This window comes from Gavia stellata, chromosome 2, assembly GCF_030936135.1.
Source record: "Gavia stellata isolate bGavSte3 chromosome 2, bGavSte3.hap2, whole genome shotgun sequence".
Taxonomy (NCBI): Eukaryota; Metazoa; Chordata; class Aves; order Gaviiformes; family Gaviidae; genus Gavia; species Gavia stellata.
Window position 1 is genome coordinate 27,022,328 of NC_082595.1, and position 16,169 is coordinate 27,038,496.

Consider the following 16,169-nt stretch of genomic DNA (forward strand, 5'->3'; position numbering starts at 1 on the left):
TTTAAATTAGGACTGGAGGAAGGGGTTGTTAACAGCTGGCAGATCAAAACTGATATAGTAAATTCTGGATTGCAAACAGGAATTAAGCATGTGGCCTAAAATGGAAGCCCCAAGTCATAGATTTCAATCATTAACCTCCTAGTCAGGGACACTGAAAGCCTGGAGGAAAAGTCTGCAATTCTGTTAAGTGTGAAATTTATGTCAGTTAGTTGGTAGTCTATGTTCTGTCACTAGAATTGGCTACTGTTTTCCATAAATGTCAGTCCCCATGTGCATCTTTTAATGGCTCTCTAAAGGAGTTTTAAATTAACTGTAAAGCTAATTCCAAAAGGGAAGTCATGTACATGTGGCCAGAAGCCTGTCTGACTTAAATGATCAGCAGTTAAAACTATACTATACCTTCTAAAGTTCATGTAAAAGTATTAGCTGCTTTATATATTAACAAACTATAATACCCAAATCTCTCTCATACTCTCTATCATACTTCTGTGCTTTTCTGTATTTTCCTGCTTTTCACTTACTCTTTTTTTCTTCTTTTTCTTTTTTTTAATGCTGGATTTCTGACCCCCATACCACCTGGCATTCACTATCTGGCAAAAGATGAAGTAAAAATATGCTGCCTTATTGATTTTAAAGATAGTTACAGTAAACATCTTGTTCCACAAATATTTAGTCATGGAGGGCAACCAAACAAGTTGGGAAAGCATTGATTATACTGTATAAACAGCACTTAACGATTCAAAATACAAACTACAAATGCCAACATGAAACGGATACAAACAATTCACTAGGAGTAACATTTCTTTCCCTAATCTAAGTGCAGTGCCATGAAGTATTTGTGTTAGACAGATGTTGCCAGTTGGAATGGAAATGTTTTACTGTATTGAGTAGCATTCTTATGAAGTTCAACTTAATGCAATTTTCAGCATGTTCAGAACTGATGCAGATGCCGCTTTTTATGCATGCTGACTTGGCCTATTTGTAATATACCATACACTTTACAAAGTATCATTTTTGAGTGGCAAAGGAGACACGGAGTACAGGGAAGGTGTTTCAAGTCCATACCTAGTCTATTGCTGGGCACTCCATTAAAGTGATTACATTCGTGAATGAATGTACAGTAACACATCAGTTGGTGCAAAACCAGAGAACAAAAAGCAAATTCAAAAAGGTCAAAAAAGCAAATGATCAGGATGATGTAGTTTCCTTCCCCCTCGCTCCCCACCCACAGGCATGTTGAGTTTTGGTAACCAGGTAACAATGGCTTTTGCTTTTCTTCTCTCAGATTTTCATACTTATCTTTGCTTTCTGAAAAATAAATTAAAAAAAAGCAGAAAATTGAGTATACATAAAACCCCCTCACACAAATATGAAGAGCACAGAAGCACATAGACTAATGTTCAATTTTACTTACTGTAGAATTGATTTCACACAAACTTCCTTTGAAGCTAGAGCTGAAGTAGGCTGCAGCTACACACTGCTTGTGAAATATTTTTCTATACTTTCTTTTTCACTCTATCAAATTTTCAGTAACACTGAAAGTCCCAGTTTCAGTGCAAATACTAATGATACAGGAATAATTAAGCCTACAGTTATTTCTTTAAAAAAATAAATCTCTCAATGTCTTTACATATAGCAAGATATAGGTGAGATGGAGAAATCCAAATCAATGTTAGGTTTTGGGGTTTTTTTTGAAATAATGTCTTGATCTGGTTTCAAACAAAATTGATGAAATAAAATCTAGTTTATCATTCCTACCCAAGCTGTTACTCCATTTACGTTTCTTGTGGTACTAACCACAGCCAGCTCTCCCTAAATATTCAGAATAAGAAACAATAAATGCAATATTATTTCTTCCTGTGTCACATTATGTTAGTTAGACTATAGTAAATTATCACCTGCTTCATTTCAAGGATGTGTCACAGTAACATAGCTATGACTACAAAGCACAAAAGAATTAAATCATGCTTGGGGGGGATGGACAGGAACATGGACACTTGAAAAAATCTTCCGTTATAATATTTTACAAATATAATTGATGGCCAGTTGCTACAGGTATAATTTTAATGTGAGGTGCCAGATTAATTTTTCACTAGAGGACTATTCATTTTCTGTAAAATCAGTCATGATCCTAGCAATGCTTAGGCAATCATAGTGGAAAAGTTTCATTGAATGACTAGAATTACTCCTCTACTATAATTAAAGTTATTTATTTGTTTTCAGAAGAATGGTGAGAACACAGTATTATCTTTTCCTAGGGTTTCTATTCCAGACAAATCCAGGACAGTGGAACAGAAGCCACTTGCATTTGATACAGGGATCCAACTTGAAAAACACGTACCTATCACAATTCTTCCTTACATTTTGTAACTGTAGAAAAGAGTTTGAATACAGACTGAATAAGCTTGAAGACTGGAACTGCCTTTCTGCCTTCTAGGTGCATCCCACACCAAGACTGGGATGCAGACAGATTGGCAGGGTGGGGCAATAATACACTGCTCTTGTTTGTGCTACATTATTCTGTGGGGTAATATTCATAGGCAGCATTCCAGTTTGTTAATCAAACACTTTTTATGAAAATGTTATATATTAAAAAAAAAAAAAAAAACAGAAGAAAAAAGTACATCAAGAATAACATACCTATAAAATGCAAAGAGAAAAAGGTAGAATGAGTGATGGAAACAGAAGTATTGCTGCAATTTTTACTTACAATCCCGGAGTCATGTTTTGGTCTTATATTGTATAGCGACTTGCCCTTTTTCTGCCTGCAGACTTCCTCTGCTTCCTTAACTCTGAAAAGAGACAAAATTGATAAATATTCCTGTAGACCAAAATAATTTCCAAAGACAGTGCAGTATATAACTTACAAATTTAGGCCTGACGACACAAGTGGATAACTTTATTCCCCATATTTTCATTACCACACTCCACAAAATAGCACTTGCACTCTGTGGCTGGTTTTGCCATACCATCAGACTCTGGCACTTACAAGGACAAGCATGATCAATTCTAGTTACAAAAGCAATCAGTACTTACTGTAGTTGAAGATTCAAATGCATCAGGATTTAAAATACACTGGATGACATGAAATTTACCTTTTAGAGCATTCATACCAAACACTGCTAAGAAAGCTCCTTTTCTTTTTATGACAATTTAAAAATCATTCTTCATCTATTCCCGACCTCAGCACTTCAACTACAGTTTAAACAAAGTTTCTCACCAAGCTATCTTCCCTTTCACCCAATTTTGTTTGTATTTAAAATGGCAAAACAGCTTAACCTAAATTTCCAGTCTTCACTCTCTAACTTAAAGTAAAAATGGAAAATTGCCATGGAACATGTTGTTTACAACCAAAGTGGTGCACGTCACTGCCCACATCTCTCTTTCCAAAGCTGAGGGTGAGCAGCAAGGCTTAGATGACCACTGGGGGTGAATGCACTCAGGCTCCTTGGACGTAAAGAGAGGAGCAGGTTCCAGAAGTGAGGGTCCACTTCTTAGTACTTCCTGACTTGGCAAACAGTACCCAGTTAGGGCCTTGTGAAATGCCACCAAATGCCACTTTTTTGATGAGACAAACATTCTTTTTGTCACACAGATAGGGAACAAACTGTGAAAGGCAGAGGGCTATACTCACACTGGGAGCCTGACAGAATCAGTCTGGTGGGTTCAATGGCACACTGTAAAATGTTTCTTTACCACTTTTACTCATTTTGTAGATCAACCTTACAAACACACATGGTTCTTGAAACACTGATAATACAGATTTAAGTTATGAATTCTCTGTGCTTCAAAGAGTTACATAAACCTTTCCTATATGATGGCATTAAATGGTGTGAGATGTGTATTTTTTAATAAGAGATAAGAATATTATTTATAAATAAGAAAGTAGGAAATAAAAATGTACATCCTGTATCAGCTTGCTCTTGCCAACAACATAGACTTTAGATGGCACTTACTCTGCCTTTTCATCGTTATCCAACAGTGAAAAAAAAGAAACAACAGTAAAACGATATTGAAGAAATGATATATCCTTGGCTGGTTTCTTGCGGTTCATCTCCAGACCACTTGCATGTCTGCTATTTCACTGAGGCTACACAGGGCAATGTGAGAATCAGACTTTGTGTTACTATTATTTTAAAATATTTTGTGTGTGTGTGTGGTAAGGGCCAGATTTTGAAAATAAGACTCCAGCTGGGTCTGCTAAGCACATTAAAAAAAAATGCCTTCGCATTCATCTCTCCTTTATCCAACTTCACCAGACACACCTCGTTCATAAGTTTCAAATTCATACTTTCAAAAATTAATTTAAAAGTCAGTTCTTTTCCAGCACTTCCAACAAGCGGCTCTCTTCATTTGATGGCCTTATATTTTATTAATGGAGGAAGACCTTTACGTACACAGGTTGGGGGGGGAAAGGCTTTGAAACCTATTATTTTCAAGCTGTAACACTTTCTATCTGACTGCAAATCAGATAGATTGCTGCAGCATAATATAGAACAAAAATGTCAAACAGCCAAGTAATTCAACTTTAAAACATATTTGAAGAGATTCAGTAAAAGTGGCAGCCAAAACGTGGTGATAGCTTTAAGTAGAAGCTTATGGGAATGATACAGAATGCAGTAAAATTCAAAGACATTTTCTTTTTCCTAAAACACCACCTTTTCTTCTGCTTTGTGTCTACTTACATCTGAAGGAGGAAAAGTATCTGTGACATTGATCTTCCCATGATCTTTTCCAAACAGTCAGACACATTCCAACCCATCAAAAGCCACTCTTACAAAGTCAGATATAAAACAGCATGTCTATCATATAATTTCCTTTTTTTCAAATACGACTGACTATAGCTGGCTCCCTTCACTGGTAGACATAATTTAAATAAGAAAATGAAATGTTACTTGAGAGTAAATTAGTATCAAATCCCGGGGACTGTACAAGTACTATTGAGGTTATCAAAATGACTGTTTTATAGAAGCAATGTAATATATGCAGGTATTCAGACTACTCATCATGCAAATGACAGCATATGTAACATACAAAAATATTTACCAAACCAGTTCACACAGATCCAGATGTTATTCTCAGGAAATGTCAGGGAATCTTTAGTTCCAGTCTTTGCCCCATCTAAATATCCCCCTTCCAGGATAGATTACCCACTGCTTGCCTAACATACCAGGTCATAAGACAGCACAGCTCTTTGTAGGTCTCACGTTAATTCAAAACAAAAATCCTCATACGGAATGGAACCATTGATAACACAGTGATAGGAGTTATTTTCTAAAAAGCAGGTCCTGTTAAGTGTCACTGTCAGTGTAACATCTCTAAATGTTCTGCTCCTATTAGAGAAACAGCTATTTGGAGAAAGACTGTCTCCACTTGAAACAGCAAAATGCTAATAGCAATGCCACTCCGTGAGGGAGGAAGTCAGAACTTCTGTGTCCCTTAGATTACACTTGGAAAAAAAGATCCACAACCTCCAGACTGATAAATGACAAATTTAAGTTTGTGCTATCCATTTTTCCAGGATTATGTAAGAGTTTCTGGTCTCACTAGTATGGTTGCGGTCCTCAAGTTTTTTGGGAGCTTTTGTGAAATTCCTTGGAGTTTGAGCCTATTTATTCATACCGACGGGAATGCAGAAGATGAGAAGCATTACTCCCTAATGCACTTAAGACAAAGCTGAGAGCTAGCAGCCGCTCAGCTCCAGTTCCAACCATATCACTGACTCACTGTGTGGGTTTGGGGCAGCTCGCTGTCTCTTGGCCCCCACCCTGCTCTCTGTGCAGAAAGATTCAAGTAGTTGGATAGAGCCTCACTGAAGCCAATACAACCTATACATATGCTTCTTCAGCAAGAAATGTCCTTAGAAATGTGAAGATAGCACACCAAAGGCTCAGTTTATGACCATGTTAAAACTGGAAGCATGGGGAACTTTATAAATCTACAGCTGTATCTATAAAAGAAAAGTCGGCAGACTGGTGAAACATAGACACAAAGGCAATCATTAGCCTTCCTGCTAAATCATAAACCAGCGGAACTGGTATCAATTTCTACAGTGTGCAAGTGTACTTTCTGAAGACTGATCATTCAACTAAATTAGGATTTTATTAAATGTTAAATTAAAATAACCTAATCCTTCTGGAAGAGCAAAAGGATGTGTTTTGATAAGAACATAAGTACCATTTAAACTGCAAGATCTAGAAATGCAGAAAAAAGGTTACCTTTGAAATAAGGGCAATAGTCTTAATTCAGTTAGAAAATAACTTTTAATTGCTACTAGCAATTTTTTGTCAACTTCTTAGGTTTTCTCCACTGGCCCTGAATGATACTTCATCCTCCCATCCATGAAACTAACAAGAAGATTTAGGCAAAACCACCTTGCTTCTGTCAACTCATGCCTGGTTCAAGTCATGTTTCTTACAGTAGCAAATTCCTGTGTATCATCCTCTTGCTCAGACTTTTTCTGCACTACTTCCCACTGACTTCAATGAGACCCTGTTCAGCATGGAGGTGCAAGATAATAACCTAAGACCAAAAGGTGCAAAAATTGTGTGAACGCTAGTGGTTATATCAGGAAGACCGGGTTAACAATTCAACTACTTGTTGAGCTTCATGAAGAAATTAATGGATCTAATTCAGTAGTGGGAGGAGGAAAGAGGATATTTGGAGAAAACAACACAAGAGCTATGAATCTGTGAGCCTCCCAACAGTCACAAAAGGGGAAGCAATTGTAGACAATGACATACTTCCAGGCTCCAGGCCAAAGTGACAATGCTGCTCTGCCAACACAGAGCACAAAGAGCATGAAACAGTTAAAAAGCCATTCCTAGGAAAGGGGTGGGGATTCAGTTGTCAGGCCCTGTGTGGAAAGACAGGCTGCCACCGGGGGAGGCTGTGGAACAAGAGTCTGAGGAAGGTGGGTGTTCCCCAGTTCCTGAGAATTATGACCCTTAGGCAAAGGCAGGCATGTGTATAGATTGATTTATTGTTCTGAAGATCTGTTTTTACTTAAACTATTTAGTTCTACACTACTAATACTTTCTGTTATAGAGGCTGTTCGGTCCTTTTATAGAGCATTGCTTTCAACTGCAACCAAATACTCAGAAGCAAGACAGGTGCTCAAGGCATGATCTGAGAGTAGGTGAGTAAGAGGGAAGTGACAAGGGACATGGTGCGCTCTTGAAGAAGCCAGCTGATACACTTAGCTTGGTAAGTGTGATGGGAATAATTTGCAAGCTGACAGTGTGCTAAGCTTCTTTGCTAGACTGGTGCTCAAACTATCTCACTTCATACTTTTCAAGTGCTTCTCAAACTCACTTTCTTTCAGAAAACTGACTTTGGTTCATTTGCTATCAACTCCTGTCCCATCTCATGTCAATTCTGGCTTAAAAGTGAGCGTATCAGTTTGATAGGAAAGATAACATCAGCTGCATTACCTTTAGCAATTTTTGCCTGTTACTTCTTTTCCCAAATAATTTCTTGATTTTGTCTTAATGAGAACATAATCCTACAAAAACTCATCTTCTCAGACTAGACAGAGAGTTGTGTAACTCTCACTGTAGTAATCTGAACAGCAGAGGTATTAGCAGCAGTGGACCCAACATCAGGCCCAGGGCAGATTCTATAAATACCTAATAAGAGTGTTCATAACTTGAATCTGGACAAATATATCTCCTTAAATATTAACTTTAGGTAAAGTATTGCTTGCATTATTTCAGAAAGGATATACTTCCAAACATGTAGGGAACATACAAGAGTGAGCAATACATGGATCAGTTAAAAAAAAAAAAAAAAAAGATATTTACAAGTGAATGAACAGCCAGTCACTTACAGAGCCCAAGGATGAAGGTCTCGAAACCTGCTACTTAATAAGATTCAGAATCTAGTAATTGTCATTCATAACAAAGGAATTAGTTTCTTATTTCCATGATAATAAGAAAAACTCTCCAGCACTTTCACCTTCTTCTACCTCATATTTATTGTGAGACAAACATATACAAACTATGATTAAGTTTAAAGACAGTCTGTAAGATGAATAAGCAAGTTACACTTTGGTACGCACATGGGAAAAAGAAACCAGACATCCTTACAAACCCAAAAGACAGGGTATCTTTATCTACCTTCTAGACCAAAAGCCTGCCTGGCCACAACCTTATCAAGGCTTAGAGTCTTTCTGTCATCATTCAATCCATTGAGGTTGGGAGCCACTTTCCTGCCACTAAACATTAATAATTTTGTCTGAAGTATCTGTGGCAGGCAGATTCATTTCCTACTGGCTCCATCTAGGTTTGGTAGCCTAACACTTCACTAGCAAGCACTACGACATGACAAATGTAAGCACAGTGAGAAGGCTGGACGGTTATATGCCTTAAATAGTAGAACTGATCACAAAAACTTCTACGATAAACTCAGACAGACTACTTCTACAGTTTGACAGTATAGTTCATGAAACTCAAAAGACATTTTTCCACAGATATTCTGTATTTTTTAACATAAAACAAAGCTGAGGCCAATACTCTTTATACTACTAAGAGCTTATTATCAGATAAATGAAAGTGGTGTTGCCAAAATATTTTATGTAGGTTTGTCTGGGTTGGAGATAACTTGTTTATAATAATAATAGTAGCTTTGCAAATAAAAATGAATTAAAGAATCCTCAGCAAAAATATCAAGCGCCAGACGTCTTTAAGACTTCAAAGGAAGAAAAACTTTAAAACTCTTTCTTTGAAAATTCTTCCAAAGCAATGTGCCTATATTTTATTCTTTGACCCAGTTACTAAAATATTGAAATGATTTTTTGTTAAGGAATTTAGCAAAAAAACAGAAAAGAAAATTACAATTCCCAATATAAAAGTAGAGTAAAAAATGTAGAGCTTTTACTTTCACGCCAATAGGGTTGAAGTGATGACATAGATATGATTCAGTAGCTGACTGCAAAGACTTTATACAGATAAGAAGCATACTGTAATGTACCTCATCTCATCAAACTGACTGATGAAACCTAACCAAACTGACTGATGAAACCTCTGCCTACGAACAAAGAAATTATATACTAGACTACCTTGACATCCCTGCCAGCTCCTTGCATGGTTAGTTCAAGGACCACAAGGCAGACAATGGCTGGCTGAAAGATGCAGTGATTAATCATACTTCGGCTCAGAGGACCAAGGACAAATAGATTAAAATGTTTTAATCTGGTCACTTAACACAGAGACTAACCCGTAGCAGGACCCTAAATAAGATCCCCACTCTGTCAACAGTGTAGAGTAGACTTTGGGGAATGCACACTGAAGAAAATCTGAAATGTATCATGTCAAATGGGCCTAAAATAAGGCTTCGAGGCCAACTGAAATTGAGGCTAACTGAAATGAAAATGAGACTTTCCCACTTGCAGAGTCTTACTGTAATTCACAACACACTTCAAAATATCCTGAAATAATTTCAATTCAAAAGTATTCAGTTTCACTCAGTTCTATCTGGCAATCATATTCTTGGTGATCTAGGAATTCTGTTCGGTGCAGAGATACACAGATGTGCATAAATACACAAAAGGATACTGTGTTGAAACACGTTTTAAAGATGATAACTTCAGCGTTAAAGAAAATTTCACCTTGAAAGTGTAATGAAGTAAAAAATTAAACTGTTAAGGATGGCTATGATTCTAATAAAATGCAAACATGCATATACCCGCTTAAATACATTTCCTGACTTCTGCCATCAAATTCATATTTTCTTTCTTGTCAAAGTGGCCAGTATTTCAGGCTATACCTGGCTACCTTCAGGCAAGATTGAAATCACTTTCCTACAGACTTTGCATATGAAAATTGAGGTTGCTCTAAGAACACCTTCCATTGTTTTTCTTGGAACTGAAGCCAGGTTGCTCTCAAAGAAGCTGGCTATTTGGTTAGGAAATTCAACAGGAAATGATAAGGGAAGGGAACAAGACTGGAGGTGAGGTAAAACTGGTAACATAATCAGCAAGCAAAAGAAAGGAAACTCGTGAGTGAACGGAAATGTGAAACTATGTGTTTGCTGTAAAACATCAAGCAGCAGATTGGGTAAAAGAAGGAAAAAATAAAATGTGTAAAAAAGAATGAGCAAAGTCTTGGTGAACAGACCATGTGGTGAAGGAGACTATCTTAAAGAGGATATGGAGACATACCCTGGACAGATGAGTTGCTACGTTGGGTATACTGGGGCTACTACATTGGATAATTGATAGCTACAAGACTGGCAGTACAAGCAAAGATCAGAATTGAGTGAATAGAAGAGATCAGTGGAAAGAAAAGGAAAAAAAGTTGAAGTCACCTGGAGAGCCACAGAATTAGAAATCTCCAGTGCAGGAGAAAATAAGAGGCCTCCAACTTTGCTGCATCAGGTGAAAATAATCATGTCAAAAGGTGCCCATTCATAACTGTGTAATGACTCAAAAATGACTGCAGACAGAACGAGGCTCTTCCCAAAAATGTAAAAACACCAAAACCCTGATGTTAGACTATTCCCTGTACTCATACCATAAAACATGCACTTACACTTAATGGATGTTGTCATTACTATGCCAACTCCATGCGCTGGTTTGGCAAACTCTCAATAACCAAGGAATCTAATATCTTCAGTAGTTCAGGATCAGTCTGAGCTACAGTAGATTTTAAGTCTTTGTCAGCATCTCAAACTTTTGGGGACTAATATTTTAATGACAAATGGTGCTCATTTGTAAAACATTACAATATTTTATTGCACCTCAAATGCCAAAGTAATCACTGCCTGGGAATGAAAACATTTCACAAGCATAGAAAGGGTATCACAGAATCAGCACGGTTGGAAAAGACCTGTAAGATCATCGAGTCCAACCTGGGGGGGGGGGAAGAAAAAAAAAAAAAAAGAAAAAAAAAAACCACAAAAAAAAAAAAAAAAACCACAACCACAAAACCCACGCCACACAACAACAATAACAAGCCACAACCCACCCAACACCACACAGCACCATGTCCATCAAGCTACATCCCACAATGCCACATCCACACGCTCCTTGAATACCTCCAGGGAGGGTGACTCCACCACCTCCCTGGGCAGCCTATTCCAGTGTCTCACCACTCTCTCAGTGAAGAACTTTTTCCTAATGTCCAGCCTGAACCTCCCCTGGAGCAACTTGAGGCCATTTCCTCTAGTCCTGTCACTAGTCACTTGGGAGAAGAGACCAACACCCACCTCTCTGCAACCCCCTTTCAGGTAGTTGTAGAGAGCGATAAGGTCTCCCCTCAGCCTCCTCTTCTCCAGGCTAAACAACCCCAGCTCGCTCAGCCGCTCCTCATAAGACTTGTGTTCCAGACCCCTCACCAGCTTCGTCGCCCTTCTCTGGACACGCTCCAGCACCTCAATGTCCTTCTTGTAGTGAGGGGCCCAAAACTGAACACAGTATTCGAGGTGCGGCCTCACCAGAGCCGAGTACAGAGGCATGATCACCTCCCTGCTCCTGCTGGCCACACCATTTCTGATGCAAGCCAGGATGCCGTTGGCCTTCTTGGCCACCTGGGCACACTGCTGGCTCATATTCAGCCGGGTGTCGATCAACACCCCCAGGTCCTTTTCTGCAGGGGAACTTTCCAGCCACTCATCCCCAAGCCTGTAGCGTTGCCTGGGGTTGTTGTGGCCGAAGTGTAGAACCCGGCACTTGGCCTTATTGAACTTCATCCGGTTGGCCTCAGCCCATCGATCCAGCCTGTCCAGATCCCTCTGCAGAGCCTTCCTACCCTCCAGCAGATCAACACTCCCGCCCAACTTGGTGTCATCTGCAAACTTGCTGAGGGAGCACTCTATCCCCTCATCCAGATCATCAATGAAGATATTAAACAAGACCAGTCCCAAAACCGAGCCCTGGGGGACTCCGCTTGTGACCGGCCGCCAGCTGGATTTCACCCCATTCACCACAACCCTCTGGGCTCGGCCATCCAGCCAGTTTTTTACCCAGCGAAGAGTGTACCTGTCTAAACCACAGGCCGCCAGCTTCTCTAGGAGAATACTGTGGGGAACAGTGTCAAAGGCTTTGCTGAAGTCCAGGTAGACAACATCAACAGCCTTCCCCTCATCCACTAGGCGGGTCACCTGGTCATAGAAGGAGATCAGGTTGGTCAAGCAGGACCTGCCTTTCATGAACCCGTGCTGGCTTGGCCTGATCCCTTGGGTAACCTGCACGTGTCCCGTGAGCGCCCTCAAGATGAGCCTCTCCATAACCTTCCCCGGCACCGAGGTCAGGCTGACAGGCCTGTAGTTCCCCGGATCCTCCTTCCGACCCTTCTTGTAGATGGGCGTCACGTTGGCAAGCCTCCAGTCATCCGGGACCTCCCCCGTTGACCAGGACTGTTGATAAATGATGGAGAGCGGCTTGGCAAGCTCTTCCGCCAGTTCCCTCAGCACCCTTGGGTGGATGCCATCAGGCCCCATAGACTTATGAGTGTCCAGGTGGCATAGCAGGTCGTTAACTGCTTCCTCCTGGATCATGGGGAGCCTATTTTGCCCTCCATCCCTGTCATCCAGCTCAGGGGGACGGATACCCTGAGGATACCCGGTGTGGCTGTTAAAGACTGAGGCAAAGAAGGCATTAAGTACCTCAGCCTTTTCCTCATCCTTCGTGACAAATTTTTAGTGGTGTCATTTTTTTCACCAACATGCAAATATCTATTGAGTATGTTGGGCTGATTTTTATCATAGGCAAATGGTGTTCTGCTTTCAAGAAGTGGTGAACAGGAAAATGGTTAAGAAACCTGAAAAGATCACTATATGGTAGGAATCATGGTATCCCCTCTCACTATACCCAAAACTGTCACTCCCAGTCCAACACTACAGCCATGAAAACAGGCTGCACACTTCATTATGAGATCAAGATCATCTCCTTTTATGCACAACACACATACTAGGATGCAACGTAATGTGCCAGCATGATACAACACCATCACCAGGTAAATAAAGTAGAGACTGCTGAAAAGCCCTTCTGCTGTATATGTGGGGGCATTCTGGAATGTGGCCTCAAGCAACTCACAAAAATTAGGAAAGATCACAGATTTGGAATTAGTTTTTTACTAGATAATTAACTTTGTTCAAGTTTATTATTTGTATGCACCAGTTGGCTTACAACTGCAAATGGAAATATTTGTTCCTGCTTTACAAAACACCACGTTACTTAAAAATGTTAAACTAAGGTATATAAAAGTAATTTCCACCAAAGATCCAGATTGAGAAACTTATCTCCAAATGCTTTTATTTTTCATAAACTTTTCCCTCAAAAGCAATGCTAAAAATGAAGGTTACTGCTCTCCTCCCCCAACCAAAAAAAGATGGTGTTTTCATTGAAAAAAGGACTAATTGCCGAAAGTGCACAAGGAAGAAAAAAGAAAGTACTGAAATGTTGAGCAACCTCTCTCAGCTGGACAGCAAATTGTCTTTTTGTGAGGCACTGCATCAAAGGACTGTTCCTAGCTTCTGAATCTTTGGTGTGTTTGGGCTTCTTTTAAGCAGATTTTCCAATGCCTGAAACAGTGTTTTCTGATCAGAAAGCTACTTTATTTAAGTTAAAATTTTTAAATGCTCTCAAAAACTGAAGAGCCTTTTAATTATTCAATTCAAAGTCACATAAGCTGCCTTCTGTTTTGAAATGTCATTATAACTATCAGTTATAAAACCAAGCCTACCAGCATGCAACTCGGTTGATTAGAGAGCAGTAAAGACATTGAGATTAGAGTTCCCAAGTCAGAAAATGTATCTGCCTTTAACTACTTACTAACATAACACTCGGAGCTTTTAGCTGGCATTACAACAGCATGCCAAGCAAAATGTGACCCCACTAAACATACTCCACATTTTCGTCATTTCCCTCTCATGTTGCCACTCCATATACATTTTTCTTCTCTTTCCTTCCATCTCCACATTTCTTTGCAAGTGCATATTCACATGTCCCCTGATTTCTCACTCTCAAGTCTGACTCACTGGTTCCTATTATAAACATTAACAAAATATCCCTTAAATTACTCTGAGAGGACATTGCTCGTGCTATGGGATTTAATGCCCTCCTCTGCAAGTAGAAGTGGCAGCTTACCAATATGTTCCTCACTGTGCAACGTACAGATATCCAATGCCAGACTTTAAATTGCTCAACAGCAAGTTTTAAATCATCCTGCCGAGGAGTCTGTAGGGAGACATACCAGTCTTTCTGCAGAGGGAGATCAATGAGCTGTGGAGACATGCTGGCCAGGAATCTCCCTTTCATCTAGATATACACAGTGTGACACGCCAGGTGCCAGCTTAACTGCTATTCTTATGGGAATGGGCAACTTCTACATTTGAGAGACGACTGCATTTTTTTGAGTTTATAGATTATTTTTAATGTGTCAAAGATTTACCGTGGGAGTTAAAGGGTTGAATAAAGTCAGCCAAAAGAAATTCTCAGGCTTAGTGTGATGCAAGATATCAGGGACTTACAGAATTTTACCATCATGTTGATCCTGCTTATGAACTCTCCTCTGCTGGCATCCCTGACACAGTCTCTGTTCAGTGACATGCCTCTTCATAAAGGCAAGGGCCAGACTGAACTTGTGAGCAATATATAACTTATGTGCACACTTACAGGGCACCTATATCTGCCCCTTTCTCTCTTCCCACCCCCCACCCCCTGCCAGTCTCCTGTCTAGAAAGACAACTTACTTTCCCCTGTTTAGGTAAATCTTTGCAAAGTTGCACAGGCCCTCTGGAACAGCAAACAATCTGATGAAACAGAAACATGTCTGGAGCTGGAGTAAACAAACGAGTGTCCGTACCTCACTTGCACCCAGAGAAAGGGAAGGTGGAACTGTGACCCTGCAAACATGTTTCTGCCTTATTATTGACCTGATTCTAGTAAGATCTGAACTGTCCTCTAAGTCCTAATGATATTGATATTAACCTGTGACAGCAATGGAACTTTTAATTAAAACATAAACATTCTTAAAGGACTGACTGCTTTTTGTTACTGTAATGAGCCAGAGTGTATTTCGTGGCCGTAAAGAAAAGACGAAGTTGTAGTCCTAAAGATGGATCATCGCTGTCCACACCAATATGAGATTTTCTGATAAATAACTGTATTTTTAGCTACCAAGGATTCACAGATTCCATATTTGACTGCCATACCCAGCAGTTGCTTTAAAACATACACTTTTAATCTATCAGTAATAAAAAGTAGTACCATCTTAGGAAATACCATCTATAAAAAGCCTTTGGGTAAATTATTGTAAAACAGTGTGACTCTCATTTGCAGAGACTAAGGAACTGCTTTTATTAACAACCCATATGGAAACTGAGATATAAAATATTCTAGAAACATTGCCCACAGCATAAAAGTGTATTAAACTAAACACTAAAGTTGAGGGAGAAGAGGCAAAAAACCCCAAAACCAACCAGGGGATGAGAAAGAAAGATGATCAAACTAAAAAAGAAAAGGGAATAAAGTTATACATTTTATAAATAATTATAATAATTAAAGTATGCTTCATGAGGCAACAACCTGGTAAATATTTCACCAAAGGTGGTATACTGCAATACTTTAAAAAGTCTCACTGTTACCTGTCACTTGATTTTGCCACCAATGAAGAACTACAGAAAGTTACTTTGACCATTAATGTTCTAGCCTGCTCTTCAACTTTAGCAGCAGAAAAACTTTCGAGAACATCAGCTAAAGAGGAAAATCTAGTTTCTTGAAACAATTTTTATTTTGGTGGCAATAGGCAGATTTCAGATTTCTGTCACCTATGGATCTGTCGATCTAGGCTGAGATTTTGAAAACCATCATGTGTGCATTTTTATACCTTTGGGCAACACTTATTTTTCCATCAAGATTTTTCTCCTTTGACTTCTCAATACCAAGACACCTTCACATTATAACATCTTGTCTTTCACTAAGAAAAGTGGAAATATAAAATCAAGAAAAAAAAAGCCTAAAGGACGACTTCACATATCAGATTGAACTATGAACAGAGGCAAAATATTTTGCACATAAAGGCTTTGATAAGACAGTTGTTTTACCAAAGCAGATTCTTCATTTTCAGGAAAATAATTTGTCTTACTTGGAAAATTGTTACTCTTACTGCCAGTTTGACCAAAATATTTTAATTCCTAAAAGGCAATGAAGAGAACTTGACTTCGCCAGA

At 39.2% G+C, this 16,169-nt stretch overlaps 1 protein-coding gene across 1 annotated transcript in view; it reads right to left on the reverse strand.

Annotated features, from left to right (window-relative positions):
• Nucleotides 1-1,281: 1,281 nt before the first annotated feature.
• The window catches only part of FMN2 (formin 2), a 164,368-nt gene continuing 149,480 nt past the window's right edge, over nt 1,282-16,169 (reverse strand). Inside the window, exons 18-19 of the mRNA XM_059835781.1 lie at nt 2,711-2,792; nt 1,282-1,308 (exon numbers count right to left, since the gene is read on the reverse strand). Coding sequence (XP_059691764.1) covers nt 1,282-1,308; nt 2,711-2,792 — 109 coding nt within the window. The remainder of the gene's footprint in view (nt 1,309-2,710; nt 2,793-16,169) is intronic.